This window comes from Staurois parvus, unplaced genomic scaffold (assembly GCF_062004578.1).
Source record: "Staurois parvus isolate SC_StPar_1 unplaced genomic scaffold, SC_StPar_1.0 ptg001062l, whole genome shotgun sequence".
Classification (NCBI taxonomy): Eukaryota; Metazoa; Chordata; class Amphibia; order Anura; family Ranidae; genus Staurois; species Staurois parvus.
Genome location: NW_028318858.1, coordinates 1974834 through 1993655, shown reverse-complemented (window position 1 = coordinate 1993655; position 18822 = coordinate 1974834). Strand labels below are relative to the sequence as shown.

General features: G+C 40.3%; 1 protein-coding gene across 50 annotated transcripts in view; it reads right to left on the bottom strand.

Annotated features, from left to right (window-relative positions):
• RIMS2 (regulating synaptic membrane exocytosis 2) overlaps positions 1-18822 on the bottom strand; it is a 919325-nt gene that overhangs the window by 263132 nt on the left and 637371 nt on the right. For all 50 annotated transcript variants that reach the window (XM_089658335.1, XM_089658295.1, XM_089658297.1 and 47 more), the window contains 2 exons: positions 3613-3681; positions 1164-1317 (listed from right to left, as the gene is read on the bottom strand). In XM_089658335.1, coding sequence (XP_089514461.1) covers positions 1164-1317; positions 3613-3681 — 223 coding nt within the window. The remainder of the gene's footprint in view (positions 1-1163; positions 1318-3612; positions 3682-18822) is intronic.

Sequence of the window (18822 nt, the reverse complement as noted above, 5' to 3'; positions counted from 1 at the left end):
ACAGGCAGACCCGATCGGACCGTCAGTGCGAAAGGGACCTTAATTGATATCATATTTTGGTGGACAGACTCCTACAATCCAAAACTCTAAGAACCTATAATACAGCTGTTTATCCACCTGTATCTGCTAAGGTAGGTTGCAGGCATGTGATGTTCAGAGACTCTGAAGTGAAGGTTACAGAGAGAAATCAAGAGGGGAAAAGCAAATGGTAATAACAGGTTTGATATTACCATCTCTCCACCACTTCATCACTACTCCTGGAATAATAGTTATGATGTCACATCTTATTCTCCACATCCTAACCTATTAGTACTGCCATAGTAATATACAGAATGAAGGCACAGAGGACCAGGGTAAATCCTACCTATGGCACATCCAAATGCAATAAAACCTTAATCACTGAAAGAACCAAGTGTAGTGTCTACCTCCTCCTTTACAACATTATGTCTACTTCTAAATTACAGGTGCTCTTTAAGCAAATTAGCTACGTGAAAAGTAGTATGTAGTACAGGTAATATTTTCTGCATTTAAAATAGAATAAAAGTCCAGCAGCAGAATCATCTTGCAGCAATGAGATGATAAGGTTGTAATGGAAGTGCCAATGGTAAAAGAGCAATATCCCAAAAAGACATTTCTCACAGATAGAACTAAGAATCAATGTTCACTCACACACAGAAAAGCCTTTTGCTTTCTTGTAAAATGTTAAAGCTGAACTCTGGGGAAAATGTAAAGCTACCCTTGCAGGGGGGCTCCCCCCCCCTCCCCACCCCCCGTTTAGTATTTCATTAATAAACTATAATATCCACCTTGACCTTCGCTCCCCTGGCAGACTGCACTGTCTTCTTCCCTGCGACACTCCAGGTTGTAAGTGGGCCCCTTAGCATTGTCACCTACAATGCAGGACTGCTGGTCCTGCATTGTATGTAATGACGTCAGAATGCAACCAATGGATGGAGTGCCGAAGAAAAAAGGCTTTGGAGGACTGGTCATACAGCGAGGAGGAAAACTTCAGAAATGATTAATAAGGTAAGTAAAATTGCATCTAAACATACCCTGGACAAAAAGCAAGCATTTAACCCTTGCAGTATGGGGGTAGTTTTTACTTTTTCCCAGAGGTCAGAATTGGAGTAAAAGGACTGTATTAGACATAAAACATTCTGTACCTTTGTGGAGGTGGAACACTCGGAGACCAGGATCTCGTCCTTCCTATACTATCTACATGGAGGGATCCTGTCCGGGGACAGTGATTGGATGACATGACTTGCTCTGGAACAGATAATGTTGAACTCTGCATGTCACGTCCATTGTGCCGGTAATCTGAACAATGACAGGATACAATCAGAATATGTGAAACAAAAAAAACTTTAGAAACCATCACCTGTCTTGTGTCCAACAGATTCATGTGAATTTAAAAGATAGGGGCATTTAAAGCCTTTACCAACCCTCCCTAACACCACTCTCACCTATGCTGACAGTCTGCATAGTTCTGAGGAAGGGGACGGCTAATGCAGGGCTGTGATGGTGCTCCAAGATCACCAGTCCACTACCGTCCCCGTGTGATGACATCAAGCCCTGTTCAACCCTGCCGGTGACCATCCACTAGCAAATGACCACATCACAAAGGCACTGATGTGTACACCTAAGGAAGGACCTTCAAGCAGTAAGTAAGAAGAAGAAAAGACTTGGGCTGCACCTTCATGTGACTGTAGGTTAAGGTAAGTAAAAATGGACAATTAGATTTTTTTTTGGTTCCTGCAGTTACATAGAGGGGGGTGAGTGATACTGATCCCAGAGTGAGTCTTTAAAGTGGACTTGAACTCAAAAAGTGAAGATCTGCTATGTTATAGGCAACATACGTGCTATCCTTAAAATATGAACCATTTGTCTCAAATTCTCTCAGAAGGATAACAGTTCACTTTACGGTATGTGAGGGTGCCTGGACATCCCTGTGCCTTCAGCCTCAAAGCTGTATATCTGAGTGTAAAAATCTAAGGCACTGCCGCCTCAGACTGCTGGTCTCATAAGATATGGAGTGAAATTTGGTGATTTCACTACTGTGCTGCTCACTGTTATCCTTTCTGGATGCTTTGATATGAGGAAACAAAACCCTGTCTCTAACAAATGGTTCCACACAGAGACACAGATCAGAACAAGCCATGGTTAAGCCAGCCCTGGATCAAGGCTGGATCTAGCCTGTCCAATGTGGGGGTGCAGTAAAAAATGTCAGAGGGGCAGAGGATGGGAGGTCAGCAGGGCAGAGGACAGGGGTCACTGCTGGCAGGGCAGAGGACAGGGGCACTGCTCTTTATCCTATTCCTGCACTGCACATAGCCTGGGCACAGGCAGCAGAGCTCCTCCTCTTCATACAATGCATAACTGAGATTAACATAGTGTCAGGCTAAGGTAGTATAGTGGCAGGTTAAGGCAGCATAGTGGCAGGTTAGGGTTGGGGGGGGGGGCAACTAAAATCTGGGGAGGCATATCCCACCCCCGCACCCCCCTAGCTCCGGCCATGCCATAGATGTATTGAATCTTGGCTGGTTAAGCAAGGACCGACCAAGATTTGATCTATCTATGGGCATGCTGGTTGCACTAAAGTCGATCCATCAGTTGCCTTCAGTAGACCCAGCCGGTCAGACTTTTTACATGCTATTACTGCCGGCAGTTATAGCTGCTAGCAGTAATCACTGCTGGAAGCTATAGCTGCTAGCAGTAATCACTGCGTTCTGGTGGCAGAGAAGGCTCCCCATCAGTAGAACACAATAGCTCCGTGGAACGTATCCTCCTCGAAATCGAGTAATTTTCTTTCCTGTAACCCATGGTTGCAAGAAAGAAAATCACATCAACTATGGCTTGCTTAAATCAGTAATGGGAAAAGATCAGATGCAGGGAAAACCACAGACAATACTGGTGATTAGTCCTTTGTCCCGTGATTATTTTCCTGAGTTCATTCCTCTTTAAACGAAAATAACTTTTACATTTTTTTTATTTTTTGTTGTAAAATAAACTTCCTTTGCTCCTGCATGTTAAACAAAAAGGATCATTTAGTCCCTCCTCCACCCCAGCAGCATATACTCACATTTCCTCTCTCCTACCCCATTCCATTCAATTGCTGGGAAACATGAAAAGAAAGCTCCATGTAAGCTCCAAACTGATGGAACATACTTAGGGAATGGAGTCCTTCCTGAGCTTCAAGTGACAGCGTTTAGCTAGTTACAATGCATCATTGCTGTCAGTTGAGAGTTGGGAAGTGAGACGCATGTTCACCTATACCCAAAACTGCTAGATAATTCAGTTCACTCATGAGGACTAAATGGAGAAGGAGAGGAAAAAAAGGGTAAGTAAATGCTGCTGGAGAAAATAGGGTACTTAGTGAACTTTTACCAAACAAAGGAACCATTCACTTTAAACATTAGACATTTAGAATCTGATGTTTTCCATATTCGCACAGTACCACCTGCTGGTTGCAAATTCTCATATGCAGTATTTCATATTTTCCCAAGTATAATAAATTTAGGCATGTCAAATGTGAATAAGTACTGAAAATCATAAATAAAACATAATAAAAACACATTGATTGCCTTCAGAAGCAGCATGCGTTTGGAATCCTACCTGACACAACCCCAACGCCATCATCGCAGTCATAGTCAGATACTTCACTGTCACTTATTCTCTTGGATCCTGCAAAGAGTTCTCAGTCAAAAAGCAGGCCTTGAAATCGTATTTCCTTTAATACTAGGTAAACTATGGTTATTAATAAAGAACAGCAATTCAACACTAAAACTACGGCTGGAGGAGTATACTGCGGAAAGGGAATGGCCTGATAAGATTAGTAGGGTAGCAGTCCACACCTGTTATTGGAAATGGGGAAAAACATCTGAGCGGATGACACTAACTCACAGCAAATTTGAATCACGCTGTATGTACAATAACGGGTGATATTTGAATAGAATAACACATAGGGAATATTATCTGCACGCACTCAAAATCATTGTCATTGGAATAATAAAGCAACTGCATTTTAATGTTGTTATCACTATATTTCATTTTCAACTGGCATGGTTGATGAGTAATGGCAGCCATACCTAAAGGCTTATTTTACAATGCAGTGAACTGATGCTGTGTTTTTGCCACGGTGCGTTAAATTTAAAGCAAGGCATAATGCATTTTTTATGCGTTGCCACGTTTGTATTGTATTTTTCCCCCGGACATGTGACTGGACAAAGCACTTCCCACAAGCACGTTGGGTTTTTGATGCGTTTTTGCTGTCGTATATATTCATTTCAATAGAGAGGGGCATTTTTGGTACCTTTTTTCTTACCGCACCAAACATAAACCAGAAATGCGGCAAGCAGGACTTTAAGAAACTGAACACAACGGACCAGTGTGAAAAGTTTCACAGGATTTAAAGCATTGCATTTTTCTTCTGCTTTTTTTAACTGATCAAAAACTGATCAGTGTGAATAGGCTCTTAGGAGTCCGTGCACCCAAACGCCATATTGCCTGAGTCATTTGCTGGCTTTTTATATCTTTCAGAGACTTTGGCAACCAGATATCTCCTATAGTTTCTGACTCTCTTCCCACCCACCTTGGAATTAGCGGTGTTCTTGCCCACCTTATTGTGTTCCCATCATCTTTGCTGCATTCTGAATAACATAAAATAAATTAAAAATCCAAGACCACAAGTGACCAAGCAGTTTGCAGACCACAAACAGTGAGATCCCAAACTTTATTAAGGTCACTAAGCAAGAACAGGTGCACAAGTAAGGAGTTCTGACTTCTGATCTGTATACCTGTTTCAGATTAATGGCTTAGAAATGACTCAGGAAAGGTTTTATTTAATTCATCGGCATCTAGCAAACACGGCACTTGGCTAGACAGTCCTTTTAAATGTAAAGGTGAAGTATGACTGATTGTTATGGCTGACAGTACTTTTCACAAAAAAACTGCTCACTTTGAAAAAGTCTGAACTTACAATGAAAATGTTTCTTATTAGAGTATAACTATAGGCAAAACTTTTTTCCATTTTGGATAGAATAAGGAAGGGTTATAACCCCTGTCAGTTTTTGTTTTGCCATCTGTGTCCCATTGGAGTGATTTACCTTCACTTCATTGCCAAACAGGAAGTGAAAGGAAAATCCTGCAAATTAAGGGAATCCATTGGGGCCTCCCAGGTCACCAGAACTAGTGTCACCATTTGAAGATTACTATTATTCTTCAGGGGACAACCCAAAATTTGGGATTTTCTTCTACTTTCACTTTCTATGATAATGGTAAACAGGACACATAGAGAAGGTGAATCTCCTTAACAGGGACAAAGAATGCAAAATATTCTAATCCATCTCCACTCTGTCCAAAACTAAAAAAAATGTTCTTTAGTTATACCTTAAAAGATAACTTCAACAGAGTGACAATTAATTATGGGGTGGGTGTCCACAATATTAATGAACTAATCATAGCACTGCTTGCTTACTATAAAGGGATCGTGAGATGTAATGCAACCTCTGCAATGAAGGTTGTGATCCTTTTTGCTCACTACTGTGGGAGGTCTATAGGAGCTTTCTTAATGGATTAAAACAGGCTTACTGGTGACCCTAAACACTACAGAGAATTCTGGTATACGATGAGGTCACTGACTTTGACTCGAGAAACTCACCTCTTCCTGATCCTGATGCCCACAAGTATACATGTTATGCCCTATTGCACAAGCCTGTGTCTGCTATAACATGAGTGGCTGGCCAGTGTATCTTTTAAGAACATACTGTGTGTGTGTCACTTGCAGATGTCAGTTCCTTTTCTGAGGTTCTGCTTGTTTCCGATTAGTGACATTTACATTTAAATTGATCTGCCATCTACAGTGCTGTGAAAAAGTATTTGTCCCCTTCCTGATATATATATATATGAATAGCAATTCAGCCATGAAGTAGTAGGCCACGTAAAATGACAGGGCGGGGTCAGTAGCCAACTGTCTGCAGAGTCAATAGCTAAAGACCTCCAAGCTTCATGTGGCGTTTCAGATTAGCACAACATGGGTTTCCATGGCTGAGCAGCTGCATCCAAGCCTTACATCACCAAATGCAATGCAAAACGTTGGATGCAGTGGTGTAAAGCACGCCGCCACTGGACTCTAGAGCAGTTCTCTGGAGTTACGATTCACACTTCTCTGTCTGGCAATCCCCTAGACATGTCTGGGTTTGTCGGCTGCCAGGAGAACGATACTTGCGTGACTGCATTGTGACAGTTGTAAAGTTTGGTAGAGGGGTATTATGATGTGCGGTTGTTTTCAGGGGTTGGGCTTGGCCCCTTAGTTCCAGTGAAGGGAACTCTTTAAGTCATCAATATACCAAGACATTTTGGACAATTTCATGCTCCCAAATTTGTGTTAAAAGTTTGGGGATGGCCTCTTCCTGTTCCTACATGACTGCGCACCAGTGCACAAAGCAAGGTTCATAAAGACATGGATGAGAGAGTTTAGGGTGAACTTGACTGACCTGCACAGAGTCCTGACCTCAACCGGATAGAACACCTTATATAGTGTATTATAACATGCAGCAGTGTAATCATTAATATGAGTTTGGGAACAGCACTTGGGTTTCCTATGTGTTCATGTACTATGACCCTGTACTGGGGTGGAGGAACTTAACTGGCCTACACAGAGTCCTGACCTCAATCCAATAGAACACCTTTGGGATGAATTAGAACAGAGACTGAGAGCCAGGCCTTCTCATCCGACATCAGTGCCTGACCTCACAAATGTGCTTCTGGAAGAATGGTCAAACATTGCCATAGACACACCCCTAAACATTGTGGACAGCCTTCCCAGAAGAGTTGAAGCTGTTATAGCTGCAAAGGGTGGGCCACCTCAATATTGAACCCTACGGACTAAGACTTGGATGCCATTAAAGTTCATGTGCGTGTAAAGGCAGGGGGCCCAATACTTTTGGCAATATAGTGTATATGTACATACATGTATATAGACGCTTTGCATTGCACTTGGTGATGTAAGGCTTGGATGCAGCTGCTCGGCCATGGAAACCCATTCCATGAAGCTCTCTACGTACTGTTGTGCTAATCTGAAGGCCACACGAAGTTTAGAGGTCTTTAGCTATTGACTCTGCAGACAGTTGGCAACTTCTGCGCAGAGTGCTTCAGCATGCACTGACCCCGCTCTGTCATTTTACGTGGCCTGAGTTGCTGTTGTTCCCAGTTGCTTCCACTTTGTTATAATACTATTAACAGTTGACTGTGGAATATTTAGTAGCAAGGAAATTTCAGAGATGGGCTTATTGCACAGGTGGCAAACAATCATGGTACCACACTTGAAGTCACTGAGCTCCTGAGAGCGACCCATTCATTCACAAATGTCTGTAGAAGCAATCTGCATGCCTAGGTGCTTGATTTTATACACTTGTGGCCATGTAGGTGATTGAAACACCTGAATCCAATGATTTGGAGGGGTGTCCCAATACTTTAGGCAACATAGTATATATATATATATATATATATATATATATATTTATTTTGCATATTTGTCACTCCCAAATAATTAAGGTCATCAAACAAATTTTAATATTACATAACGATAAGACCTGAGTAATGCAAATGCAGTTTTTAAATGATGATTTCATTTATTAAGCCCTATCTGAAAAAGTAATTGCCCCTTAAACCCCCTCCTGCCTAACCGAAGTGCGCTTGAGGTCATGAACTGATGGCCATGCATTCTCCTTCAGGATTTTCTGGTAGAGCGCAGAATTCATGGTTCCATCACTTATGGCAAGTCAGCCAGATCTTGAAGCTACAAAGCAGCCCCAGACCATCACACTACCACTGTTGGTATGATGTTCTTTTTATGAAATGTTGTGTTAATTTCACACCAGATGTAATGGGATGCACACCTTCCAAAACGTTCAAGTTTTGTCTCATCAGTCCATAGAATATTTGTCCAAACGTCTTGGGGATAATCAAGTTTTTTTTTTTTTGGCAAATGTGAGACGAGCCTTTGTGTTAATTTTGGTCAGCAGTGGCTATTGCCTTGGAACTCTCCCATGGATGCCATTTTTTCCCAGTCTCTTTCTTATTGTTGAATCATGAACAATTACCTTAATTAAGGCAAGTGAGGCCTGCAATTTTTTATATGTTGTTCTTGGTTTTTTTATGACCTCCTGAATAAGTCACCCTTCTACTCCTGGAGTAAGTTTGGTAGAATGGCCACTCCTGGGAAGGTTCATCACTGTTGCTACATTTGTGGGTAATGGCTCTCATTGTGGCTTTGTAACCCTGATGATATATGTAAATTACTTTGTTTCTCATCTGTTCTTGAATATCTTTAGATCACTGCATGATGTGTTGCTTTTTGAGATCTTTAAGAGTGCTTCACTTTGTCAGACAGCTTCAATTTAAGTGATTTCTTGATTCAACAGGTCTGGCAGTAATCAAGCCTAGGCTTGGCCAGTGAAATTTAACTCAGCTTTCCAAAAATGTGGTTAATCACAGTTCATTCATTATTTAGCAAGGATGGGGGGTAGGCAGGAGCAATTACCTTTTTACATAATGTCAGGTAGATTTGGACCGATTTTTTACTTAATAAATTAAATTATAATTTAAAAACTTCATTTTGTATTTACTTGGGTTATCTTTGTGTACTATTAAAATTTGTTGATGATCTGAATCATTTAAGTGTGACAAATATGCAAAAAAAAAATCAGGAAGGGAGCAAATACTTTTTTCACAGCACTGTATATGAACTTCAAATGCTCAAATTTGATCTTGGCTCCATCTGTTATCTTTAACTTTGGCTTCAACATGTGACTGACTGACCTGGACCCAACATGTTGTTTGGTATCTGTCTCTGCTACATCTTAGGTAGGCCATACATTATGCAATTTTTTTTCCTTCAACCACAGGTTGAAGGAAAGAAATTTTCTTGATTTCCCCATCAACACAGTCAGTGTTGATATCGGAATCCCATCCAGTGAGCTATTATCTTCCGCCGGCAGGGAACCTTCCCCACACCAGCAGAAAACAATGAATACTGCCAGCAGCTATAGCTGCTGGCAATGATTGCATGAAAATAAACTCTGCCAGGCTGGTTGCACTAAAGTTGATAAATGGATCGACTGCAGAACAACCAGCCTGACCATAGATGGATTGAAATTCTTCTGGTTCCTGCTGAAAAGGCCGAATTTCAATCCATATACGGCTGGCTATACTCTTCTCTGCTACTGTATCTGACTAACTTCACAACACCCCTGGATAGTCCCAAACTATGCCTGACCCTCTATAATAGCATATTCCCTTGGGGTACTGACCTTGGTCTGTTTGGACTGTCCTCCCCTTGCCCCTTTTTGTGCACTATTGTATTGTTCAGACTTGATAATCTGATGCACAAAAGTTGGGAGCACCTAAAAATGGATCAATCACAAAAAGCATAAAGCTAGCCCAGAATGTTGATGATAACTGTAAGTAAAAATGCAGACTTGTTCATTGATTCTGAGGAATGACTTGACACTTACATAAGAAATAGTTGTGCTAACTTCCATTTCTTATGTAAGTTCCAATTTCCAATAATCTCCACCAACTATAGAAGTAATGTTGTCTTCAGTATTACTCCCTGCAGTATTGTGACAGAAGAAGCAGACAAATTACACTGTTCAACAGGTAAAAAGTTTTGGGCATAAAATTAGCTAATCTTACATAATTTTGGGGTGCTGAAAACGAAAATGACCCTAAAAAATGTTGATTGGCTCTAGTTTCCATGATATATTCACCCATCTAATGACGTAAGCCATTCAAAATTATGATGCAACTTCAGCTGCATATTGCGCAATTGATACTGGTGACCAATAGAAAATTGCATGTATACTGAGATGATGCAATATTAGCCTTTAATTGCATCACTTCACTGCATAAAAGCTGCAGTATCTGTAGCTGATTGTAGTTCGACAGCGTCTTTACATTTCGTTTTATGCTTATATAGGCTACTCAGTAATGCCTCGAACTTGTGTGAATAAAGCAGATAATTTCTGCTATATCTGCGGTGAAATAACTTTTATCTCACAAAAAAGGAGGATAACAGGAATGATTAAGAAAGCCTACAACTTGTATTTTGGCTGCAACATAGGAGACCAGGACAAGAGCTGGGCACCACATATATGCTGCACTTCTTGTGGGACGGCACTGGAGCAATGGTTGAATGGAAAAAAGGCATCTATGCCTTTCGCTGTGCCAATGATTTGGAGAGAGCCAACAGATCATGTTAGTAATTGTTACTTTTGTATGGTGCCTCCAATTGTAAAAGGGCTAAATAAGAAGAAAAAGTTATCTGTGCACTATCCAAATATTCCATCGGCAATACGTCCAGTTCCTCATGGAGAGGGGCTACCAATTCCTAAAGCACCAGAATCCTTCGTGGTTGAGTCAAGTGAGGAAGAACCTGAAGCGTGTAGTCACGTGCAGTTGTAAGAGATAGCCCTTTCCTCGAATACAAGAGAAAAGCCAAGAGAAGCAAAACCGACACAAACTGAAGACAAAACTAGTGAGAATCCTAAGTATTAAAATGATTCAACTTAGCTTAAGGCTATAATTTTTCTTGGTAATCCTATGCAATATATTATGCCATTTAGGCTTTGTTATGTAGTCAATATCACTTGCTTTATATTTGTGGAAAGACATCTATCTATATAATTATTGTGCATTATGTAGTCATTACGCCTATAGTAGAAAACTTTCCGTTTACAGAAAAACTAGAGCCAATTGACAAATTTCATTGTTATATTTGAACTCAGAATGTGAAATTCATTAAGAAATGGATCCTTTTGTTTCCAAAACTGGCAAAAAATAAAAATTTGTTGAACAGTGTTATTGGTGCTGAGTGAACGGGGCCTAGGGAAAGGTTTTATGATTCTGTTCTGTTTATATTGGACATTGACAGTGAAGGCACTGACTGGTAGGATTAGACTGGGTATACAACTAGGAAACAATATTGTTGGGCTTCCTTCCTGTGATCACCAAGTGCTTCAAAAACAAGAGTGCATAATTCCACCGCCAGATGTCAGCCCACACGAGAACCTCGGTTCCCAGTACGGTTGCGTTTTCCAGTGCAGGCAGCGTGCCATTAGAACTAATGGCACCCGCCTGTGGGTCCGCATTCCTCTGTGCGGGTGGTGTGGCTGCACGATTTTCATGCGGATCTGCAGCCGTACCACCCGCACATATGTGAACCTAGCCTAAAGGTCAACTTGATGGAATTCAGCTGTTAATACCTCGTTCAGAATGCAACTTTCACCACCAATTCACCACCTTTTATCAATCAATATACAGCTGTCATGATTCCCTGCAGATAGGCTGGGAAAGAACTGGGTCACATGACAGCTGTTGGTGGAATTATGCACTCTTGTATTTGAAGCACTTGGTGATTACAGGAGGATGGGAGCACCATGAAGAAGAAAAGTTTTTGGACTTCTTATTACAATTTAAATGATCTTCTTTAATACATTTGTATTTAGGTTGTTTTTGGTTTGTAGAGCTGCGCTGGTTTCACTTTATTATTGATTTTGCATTATATGAGATAGGGTTTGTGTGCAATAGCGGCTACTAAACTGTTTATGCTACAGTATTTTTCATTATCACTGCGAGCAAGTTTTTTAATTCATAGAAGCGCACAAGATTTTATTAATTTAATATTGTTGGGCTCAGCACAATAGTCAGGTAAGGAGTTTCAGGGTATCACACCATAATTGGGGTCTCTGTCCATCTAAACATTATATTGGGCACCATGGATCTGCTCAGGAATACAACTTCATGTCAAATATATACAATAACTTTCATCATGAAGCTTTTCCAGAAACATCTGAAGAGGCCACTTGGTGAAACACACTGTGCATATTTTATGCAATATTGTACTCTAGTGTAGGATCTCCAGTCTAAGTCTCATTTTTTGCAGGACCTTTAACTTATTCTGCAAATAAAACAAACAAGATGAGAAATACTTCAGAGCGCTCATTACCATACTGGATTCCACCCAATATTGATTGATCACTGTTGACTGAACATATTATTAAAAGTGCACCATGTAGAGACAGCAATTTTGTGAATAGCAAAGACAGGTATTTTGAGAGCAACTCATCCAAGAAAAGGGTATTGTGAAGTCACTGTCTTGTGATGTCACTGACTCCCATAATCAGCAGGATTTCTGTCGCAAATGTTTGGCTGCCAAAACCCAGTCAGTCAATCTGGCTTGCACACGTATTTTACTGCAGAAATAATAAATAATTTAAAAAAATGATTTCTGTTTTGAGTGGACACCAGTGGAATAATCACCCAATGATTTCATGTTTAGTGAATGCGTTTAGCTGGCAAAGGCCCCAAATCTTCTCCAATGCCAAGACTACTATGATACAAAGCATGGAACTTTCCTTCCTTTCTTGTTGTAGGTATTTAGAAACAAATGGTTTTTCCACTAGTTAGTCATATCCTCTTCATAAGTGAAGCAGGGGACATATGCAGTGACCTTGCCACCAAAGTCCCTCTGCAGCATTTTTCCCAGGAAATGTAAGAATTTCAGCTCTCTTGATTCTCTTTCCTTATCAGTCCTAGCAAAACTATTAATATATCTTTATGTTAACATGTGAGTTAAGGTCTACTTTATTTTTTTGCATAAATCATAGTGAGCCCATAAAGTATAGATTTTAGACTTAGATGATTCTAATCTGCAAGTATACCTCCTGTAAATGAATATGGATGATTTCACTTTTGACTTCTTGATGTGTCTAATACAATAAAGTATAAAATTAAATAATGTTACAGAAAGACATTTAACATAGCATTTTTGGTTTGAAGCAGGCAAGGAGATCTATCGGAAGGAAGGAAGCCTGACAGTAATAAGAACATATGGAGACCAGTTAGTATAGCCATTGGTTAATTGTGACTATACCATACTGAACATATGTAGACATGCATTATGACTCTCTAGCATGCTGGCGTTACCTGAATTATATGAATATGGGCCTTTATCTGGAAAACAAATATTAATATGAACGGATGTCAGGTGAAGAAAGTTATGATATAAAGTATGTAGCAGGGAGATAACATCAAACTTATCATCTATGGTATATGTGGCAGAAATACTTTTAATTTATGAAAATGTAAACTTCAATTTTGAACATTATAAATTTACCAGACAAGTTAATTAGATATGCACTAATTAGTTGGAACATCCCTGCTACATAGAATTTCTGGAAATGACAAATAAAACAGAAATGACAGTATAGAAAGTTCTCAATTAAAAAAACAGACTAAAACACTTCATGGTGCTCTGGCCCTGCAGTGACCTTCCTACGTAGAAAATGCGCAATAAACATTTGCTTATGCAGTAAATATTGCACATAGTAAAGTCAGTGCAGCACCATCTGTTTATGTTAAACAATTATGATCGTGTAGACAAAGATACAGCATGTTAATACAGTTAATACTGAGAGTATGAGGATAAGCACATACTGAAAGGTCAATGCTAAGTCCATCAAAAACCGAGATATAAGGGTAGACACTGGTGAGATGAATCACCCACTGTCTCCATATATCATCCAGGACCCTCACAAGAGTATCCTGTTTCAATATAAATATGAAGGTATCTGACTCTTGCTGCTAGATTACGTTTATTAATCTAGCCAACTTTATACAATTTGCAAAATCAGGAGCAAGACACCCTAGTTTCGGTTGAAGGAAGGGAAGGAGCTAGGAACTCAGGTATGGAAGACTCCCACAGGAACCCCCCAGAGAGATCAAAGTATTTAAACCAACCAGAATCAGTTTTAGGCAGACTTAGCTCTTTGGTGACTTGCACCATGTTCTCTGCCTGGCAGAAGCAGTTTGCATGTGTGACTTTTTAAGGACTTTTACATAATGAGAACATGTCTTTTATTGTTTTTTCTGTTGTCACCCGATGTCTGTGGGCACCCATCTGAGCATGTGTTGCATCTGCACGGAGTACAGAGGCAAGGTGCACAAGGAAAACCTTGAGTAGAGCAAACGTAATTAACATGATCCACCCAACTCTTCACAGAGCTTATTTTAGCCCAACACAATGTGCTTTAAGTGCTGGATTCCTCTGCAGCCAACATAGGCCATAGCCTAAAGCAGCAGGGTTGCCAGAGGTGGAACACAGTAGCCCACACAATATGTTGTGGTCAGTATAACACATGATCATGGAAAAGGATTCCAGACATCCCCCTTGACTGCCAGTGTTATAGGGATGGCTCCCTATATTGTTTATTGTTTCTCTACCTGCAATGCCTTTGAGTTTTTGCTGGTGGGGTTGTACACCTCAAACCAAAGGTTTGCACTACCCTTCAAGCCATTAGTTCTAGGTGTAATGATGCAAAGCGGGCAAACCATTACTTTTATCCACATGCTTCCCTCCTCACAACCTCAGAGTGTATTAAGTAATCTTGCTAATATGATACCAAATTTAGGAGGGGTACAGCACAAGACAGTTTGCCTAAGAGGCAGAAAGTATAAATATGGCGCTGGGTACACAGGAAATAGGTCAAGGACTTAAACGTGAACTATCTCTATGGCAGAGCTCAGATGGCAAGTGAGCCATGTTCTCATGTTCAAAGTGATCTATCTGTGTGCCCTGTCTGCCAGGACAGTAAAACTATGACCTGCTCTAAGCAAACGTGGCCATATACTGGTTCCACAGCACTGATATAATTGGCAGTGGAGCTGAATGAAAGTGTCACACTCTGCTCCAGCATGCAGAGGACTTTCTCTGAAGCATAATACATCTGCATAGACTGGTTGGGATTTTTATTGTGCCCTCCTAGGCAGAGGGAGCTTGAAGAGATAGCACAGACTTTATATGGTGTTTACTCCAAGCCTTAGTTTTTTTTAAATGACAGGTTCTCTTTCAGGCAAAAAGTGTTCTTACTGTTCAGCCAGGCAGATAACACAGTGTGAGGAACCTATGGATTAAATTCAGTAAGTGTGCATATATATGAGGGTTATTTAATAAAGTAATTTTCAATCTGGCCCATAGAATCTGGTTTCTGTTAAGGACACAGACCGACCAGTTTTAGGTGAACTGCAACTGACCGGGATTTTGAAAAAGACACAGATTAAAAATGACTCCTTGTGTAAATCACCCCTATAATGTGTAGACACATGATACATGCAATACACTTGTATTTCACAGCATACAACCAAAGCACTGAATGCTAGAATCAAACAATGCTAAAAATGTAAACAATGTCATTCTGGCATGTATGCTAGAAAATAAAACACTTTGAAAAAAAAATCAAAGGATAATAAAACCCAACTTCTTCTACACTGTATAGAATTGAGTTAGTATGTGAGTGAAATGGACCGTATTGCACCATAGAAGATGTGTGGGCCCATTTACACTTGTCTGTTTTTGGCAGATACATTTTCCTTTGAAATCAATAGAAGTGCTTCAAAAAGCATCTTGCCATGTGTTACCACACATTGCAGTGCACTTAACATTGCACATTATTAAGCGTCATAACACATCACATCTGGACAAAAAAAGAACAAATATGAAGGGACCCTGAGCTCAGGTAGACTCACCATACCATCCAGCACCTACATGTCTGTGTGGCAGCCATCACTCTCCCTAAACTCACCTTAGCCCTATAGCTGACATCAGCAGGTGAGTTTTTTTCATTTTATTAACCCACCAATATCCACTGCAGTGCTACACAGGAATGACAACTCCATTCATCATAGAGATGAAAAGACTGTCAAACATGCATGGATACACATGTAAGAGCTGGAAAATGAGCTGTGTCTATCTGACTTTTTTAGATGCCCATAGGAATGGGCCCTAACTCATTACACACGTAGAAAAGTGCTGAAAACTGAAGGTTAAAATAAAGTACACAAAGTATTTGTATTTCTAGTATTTGGGAATTTATTTTAGGAATATTTATAAAATATTGTATATTTCATTATTTTCTAATGTGTACTAACAGTAGTTTTCTCTTATTTATCTGGAGTCAGCATGCCTATCTAATATCATCCCTGTGGGGCTACAAATGGTATTTCTTAAAGTGATTCTAAAGTGATTTAAAAAAAAACAAATATGTCTATACTTACCTGCTGTGTGCAGTGAATTTTCACAGAGTACCCTGGATCCTCCTCTTCTCATGTCCCCCGCCCATGCGCCTGGTCCCTCCCTCCTGTTGGGTGCCCCCACATCAAGCAGCTTACTATGAGGGCACTCGCTGCTCCATGTGTCCATTCACACATGGGGCTGCAACTTGGCCCTGCCCCCTCTTTCTCATTGGCAGACTGGCTATGATTAACAGCGGTGGGAGCCAATGGTTACCACTGCTGTCTCAGCCAATTGGGAAAGGGAGTCCTGGGATAGTCGAGACTCCAGTGCACATTGCTGGATCAAGAGGGGGCTTAGGTGAGTATTAGGGGGGGCTGGGGGGGGGAAGCTGCTCGGAGAATGCATGAAGGTAAAAAACCTTGAGCCTTTACAACCACTTTAAGTTAATAAGTGGTCTATTTTCAGATTTGTAATACTTACCCAGAAGGCATCAGTACAAAATACATTACATAAAATATGTAAAGGATTTGTACTACATTACTACAAAATTCCCTAATCCTGGTTAAATCAAAGTAAAACTGAAGTAAACATGGGAATTCTATTATTGATCTGTCTACACTCACCGGCCACTTTATTAGGTACACCTGTTCAATTGCTTGCTAACACAAACTGCTAACCAGCCAATCTCATGGTAGTAACTCAATGCATTTAAGCATGTAGACGTGGTGAAGTCGACTTACTGAAGTTCAAACCGAGCATCAAAATGAGGAAGAAAGGGGATTTAAGAGACTTTGAACGTGGCATGGTTGTTGGTGCCAGACGGGCTGGTCTGTATATTTCAAAAACTGATGATCTATTGGGATTTTCATGTACAACCATCTCTAGGGTTTACAGAGAATGGTCCAAAAAAAGAGAAAATATCCATTGATTGGCAGTTGTGTGGACGAAAGTGTCTTGTTGATGTCGGAGGAGAATGGGCAGACTAGTTCAAGATGATAGAAAGGCAACAGTAACTCATGTCAATATGGACTAAAATCTCTTAGGAATGTTTCCAACACCTTGTTGAATCTATGACACAAAGAATTATCATTATTGTGCATATGTTTTGGAGGTGCTTCCATTTATTTCTAATGGGCACCCAACACACATCCAGGTACTAAACATCACACCTGACCCTTAATGTACTGCAATCCATACATATGAAAAAACATGCACTGTGATGCCTTGGGGAAAAAAGAGTCAGGGGTACATTTTGAAGTTTGAAAGCTCATTGAGGACCCACAGAAAACTAATAGGCCCAGGTACTACAACAGTGTTGATGCTTCAAGCAATGTGCCTGATGACGCATACACATAGGTGCAAAAAGTCTTCTAAAGTGCATATCCAAGCAAAATCCCCACACCATTACACCACCACCACCATGTTCAGGGTCAGGTGTGATGTTTAGTACATGGATGTATGTTGGGTGCCCATTAGAAATAAATGGAAGCACCTCCAAAACATATGCACAATACGTGTCCAGCGCTTGCACATACTGTAGGTTGTGAAACCAGCCTATCACTGTGTAATATACACTCACCTGCCACTTTATTAGCTACACCTTGCTTGCACTGGGTTGGACCCCCTTTTGCCTTCAGAACTGCCTTAATTCTTAATGGCATAGATTCAACAAGGTGTTGGAAACTTTCCTCAGAGATTTTGGTCCATATTGGTATGAGTTACTGTTACCTATCATCTCGAACCCATCTGCCCACTCTCCTCTGACATCAACAAGGCACTTTCGTCCACACAACTGCTGCTCACTGGCTATCTTCTCTTTTTTGGACCATCCTCTGTAAACCCTAGAGACGGTTGTGTGTGAAAATTCCAGCAGATCAGCAGTTTTTGAAATACTCAGACCAATCCGTCTGCGATCAACAACCATGCCACATTCAAAGTCACTTAAATCCATTTTCTTCCCTATTCTGATGCTCGGTTTGAACTTCAGCAAGTTGTCTTCACCACCTCTAGATGCCTAAATGCATTGAGTTGCTTCCATGTGATTGGCTGATTAGCAATTTGTGTTACCAAGCAATTGAACAGGTATACCTGATAAAGTGGCCAGTGAGTGTAAGCTCCTTTGACAATAGGGTGATGTGATTTGGTCAATTTACTATATTGAGTCTTGCACAATAAGTCAATGCTATAAGATACAGGAAATAAAAATACATAAACCACGCATAAAAGGAAGTAGTGTTGTATTTTCTAGTTTTGTTCACTGGGATGCTTTTTAGGAAGTCTCATGACTGAAAAACATCTACTACAAGAAAATGTTACAATATCCTGAGTATATCTGGAATGTTCTATTTTATTCACTCTTAATTCAATTATGTGAATATGTAACATAGAAAAGAAAAAATGACCAATCTGATGGCAAAAGATGAATTATAGAAGTGGGACCATAATCAGGCCTATTTCACAAAGCAGTGCAAAGATGACATGAGAAGTGAACTTTCCCATAGCAACAACATTCCAGGTTACCATGATCACCTAAAGGTTCATTGTGATGGGGATAGGGTTACTGAATTTAGCACATCAATATCTGCTCTAGTAAAGAACATTTTATATGCGTAGCACATTACATAACTGTGGCCTCATATACAGTACAACAATACAAGATGAAAAATAACCACAGTAACTGAAGACCTGTTTTACTTCCCAGCAGGCACTAGAAACCTTATAACTGGAATGTGGTTGCCAGGAACACTTTTCTA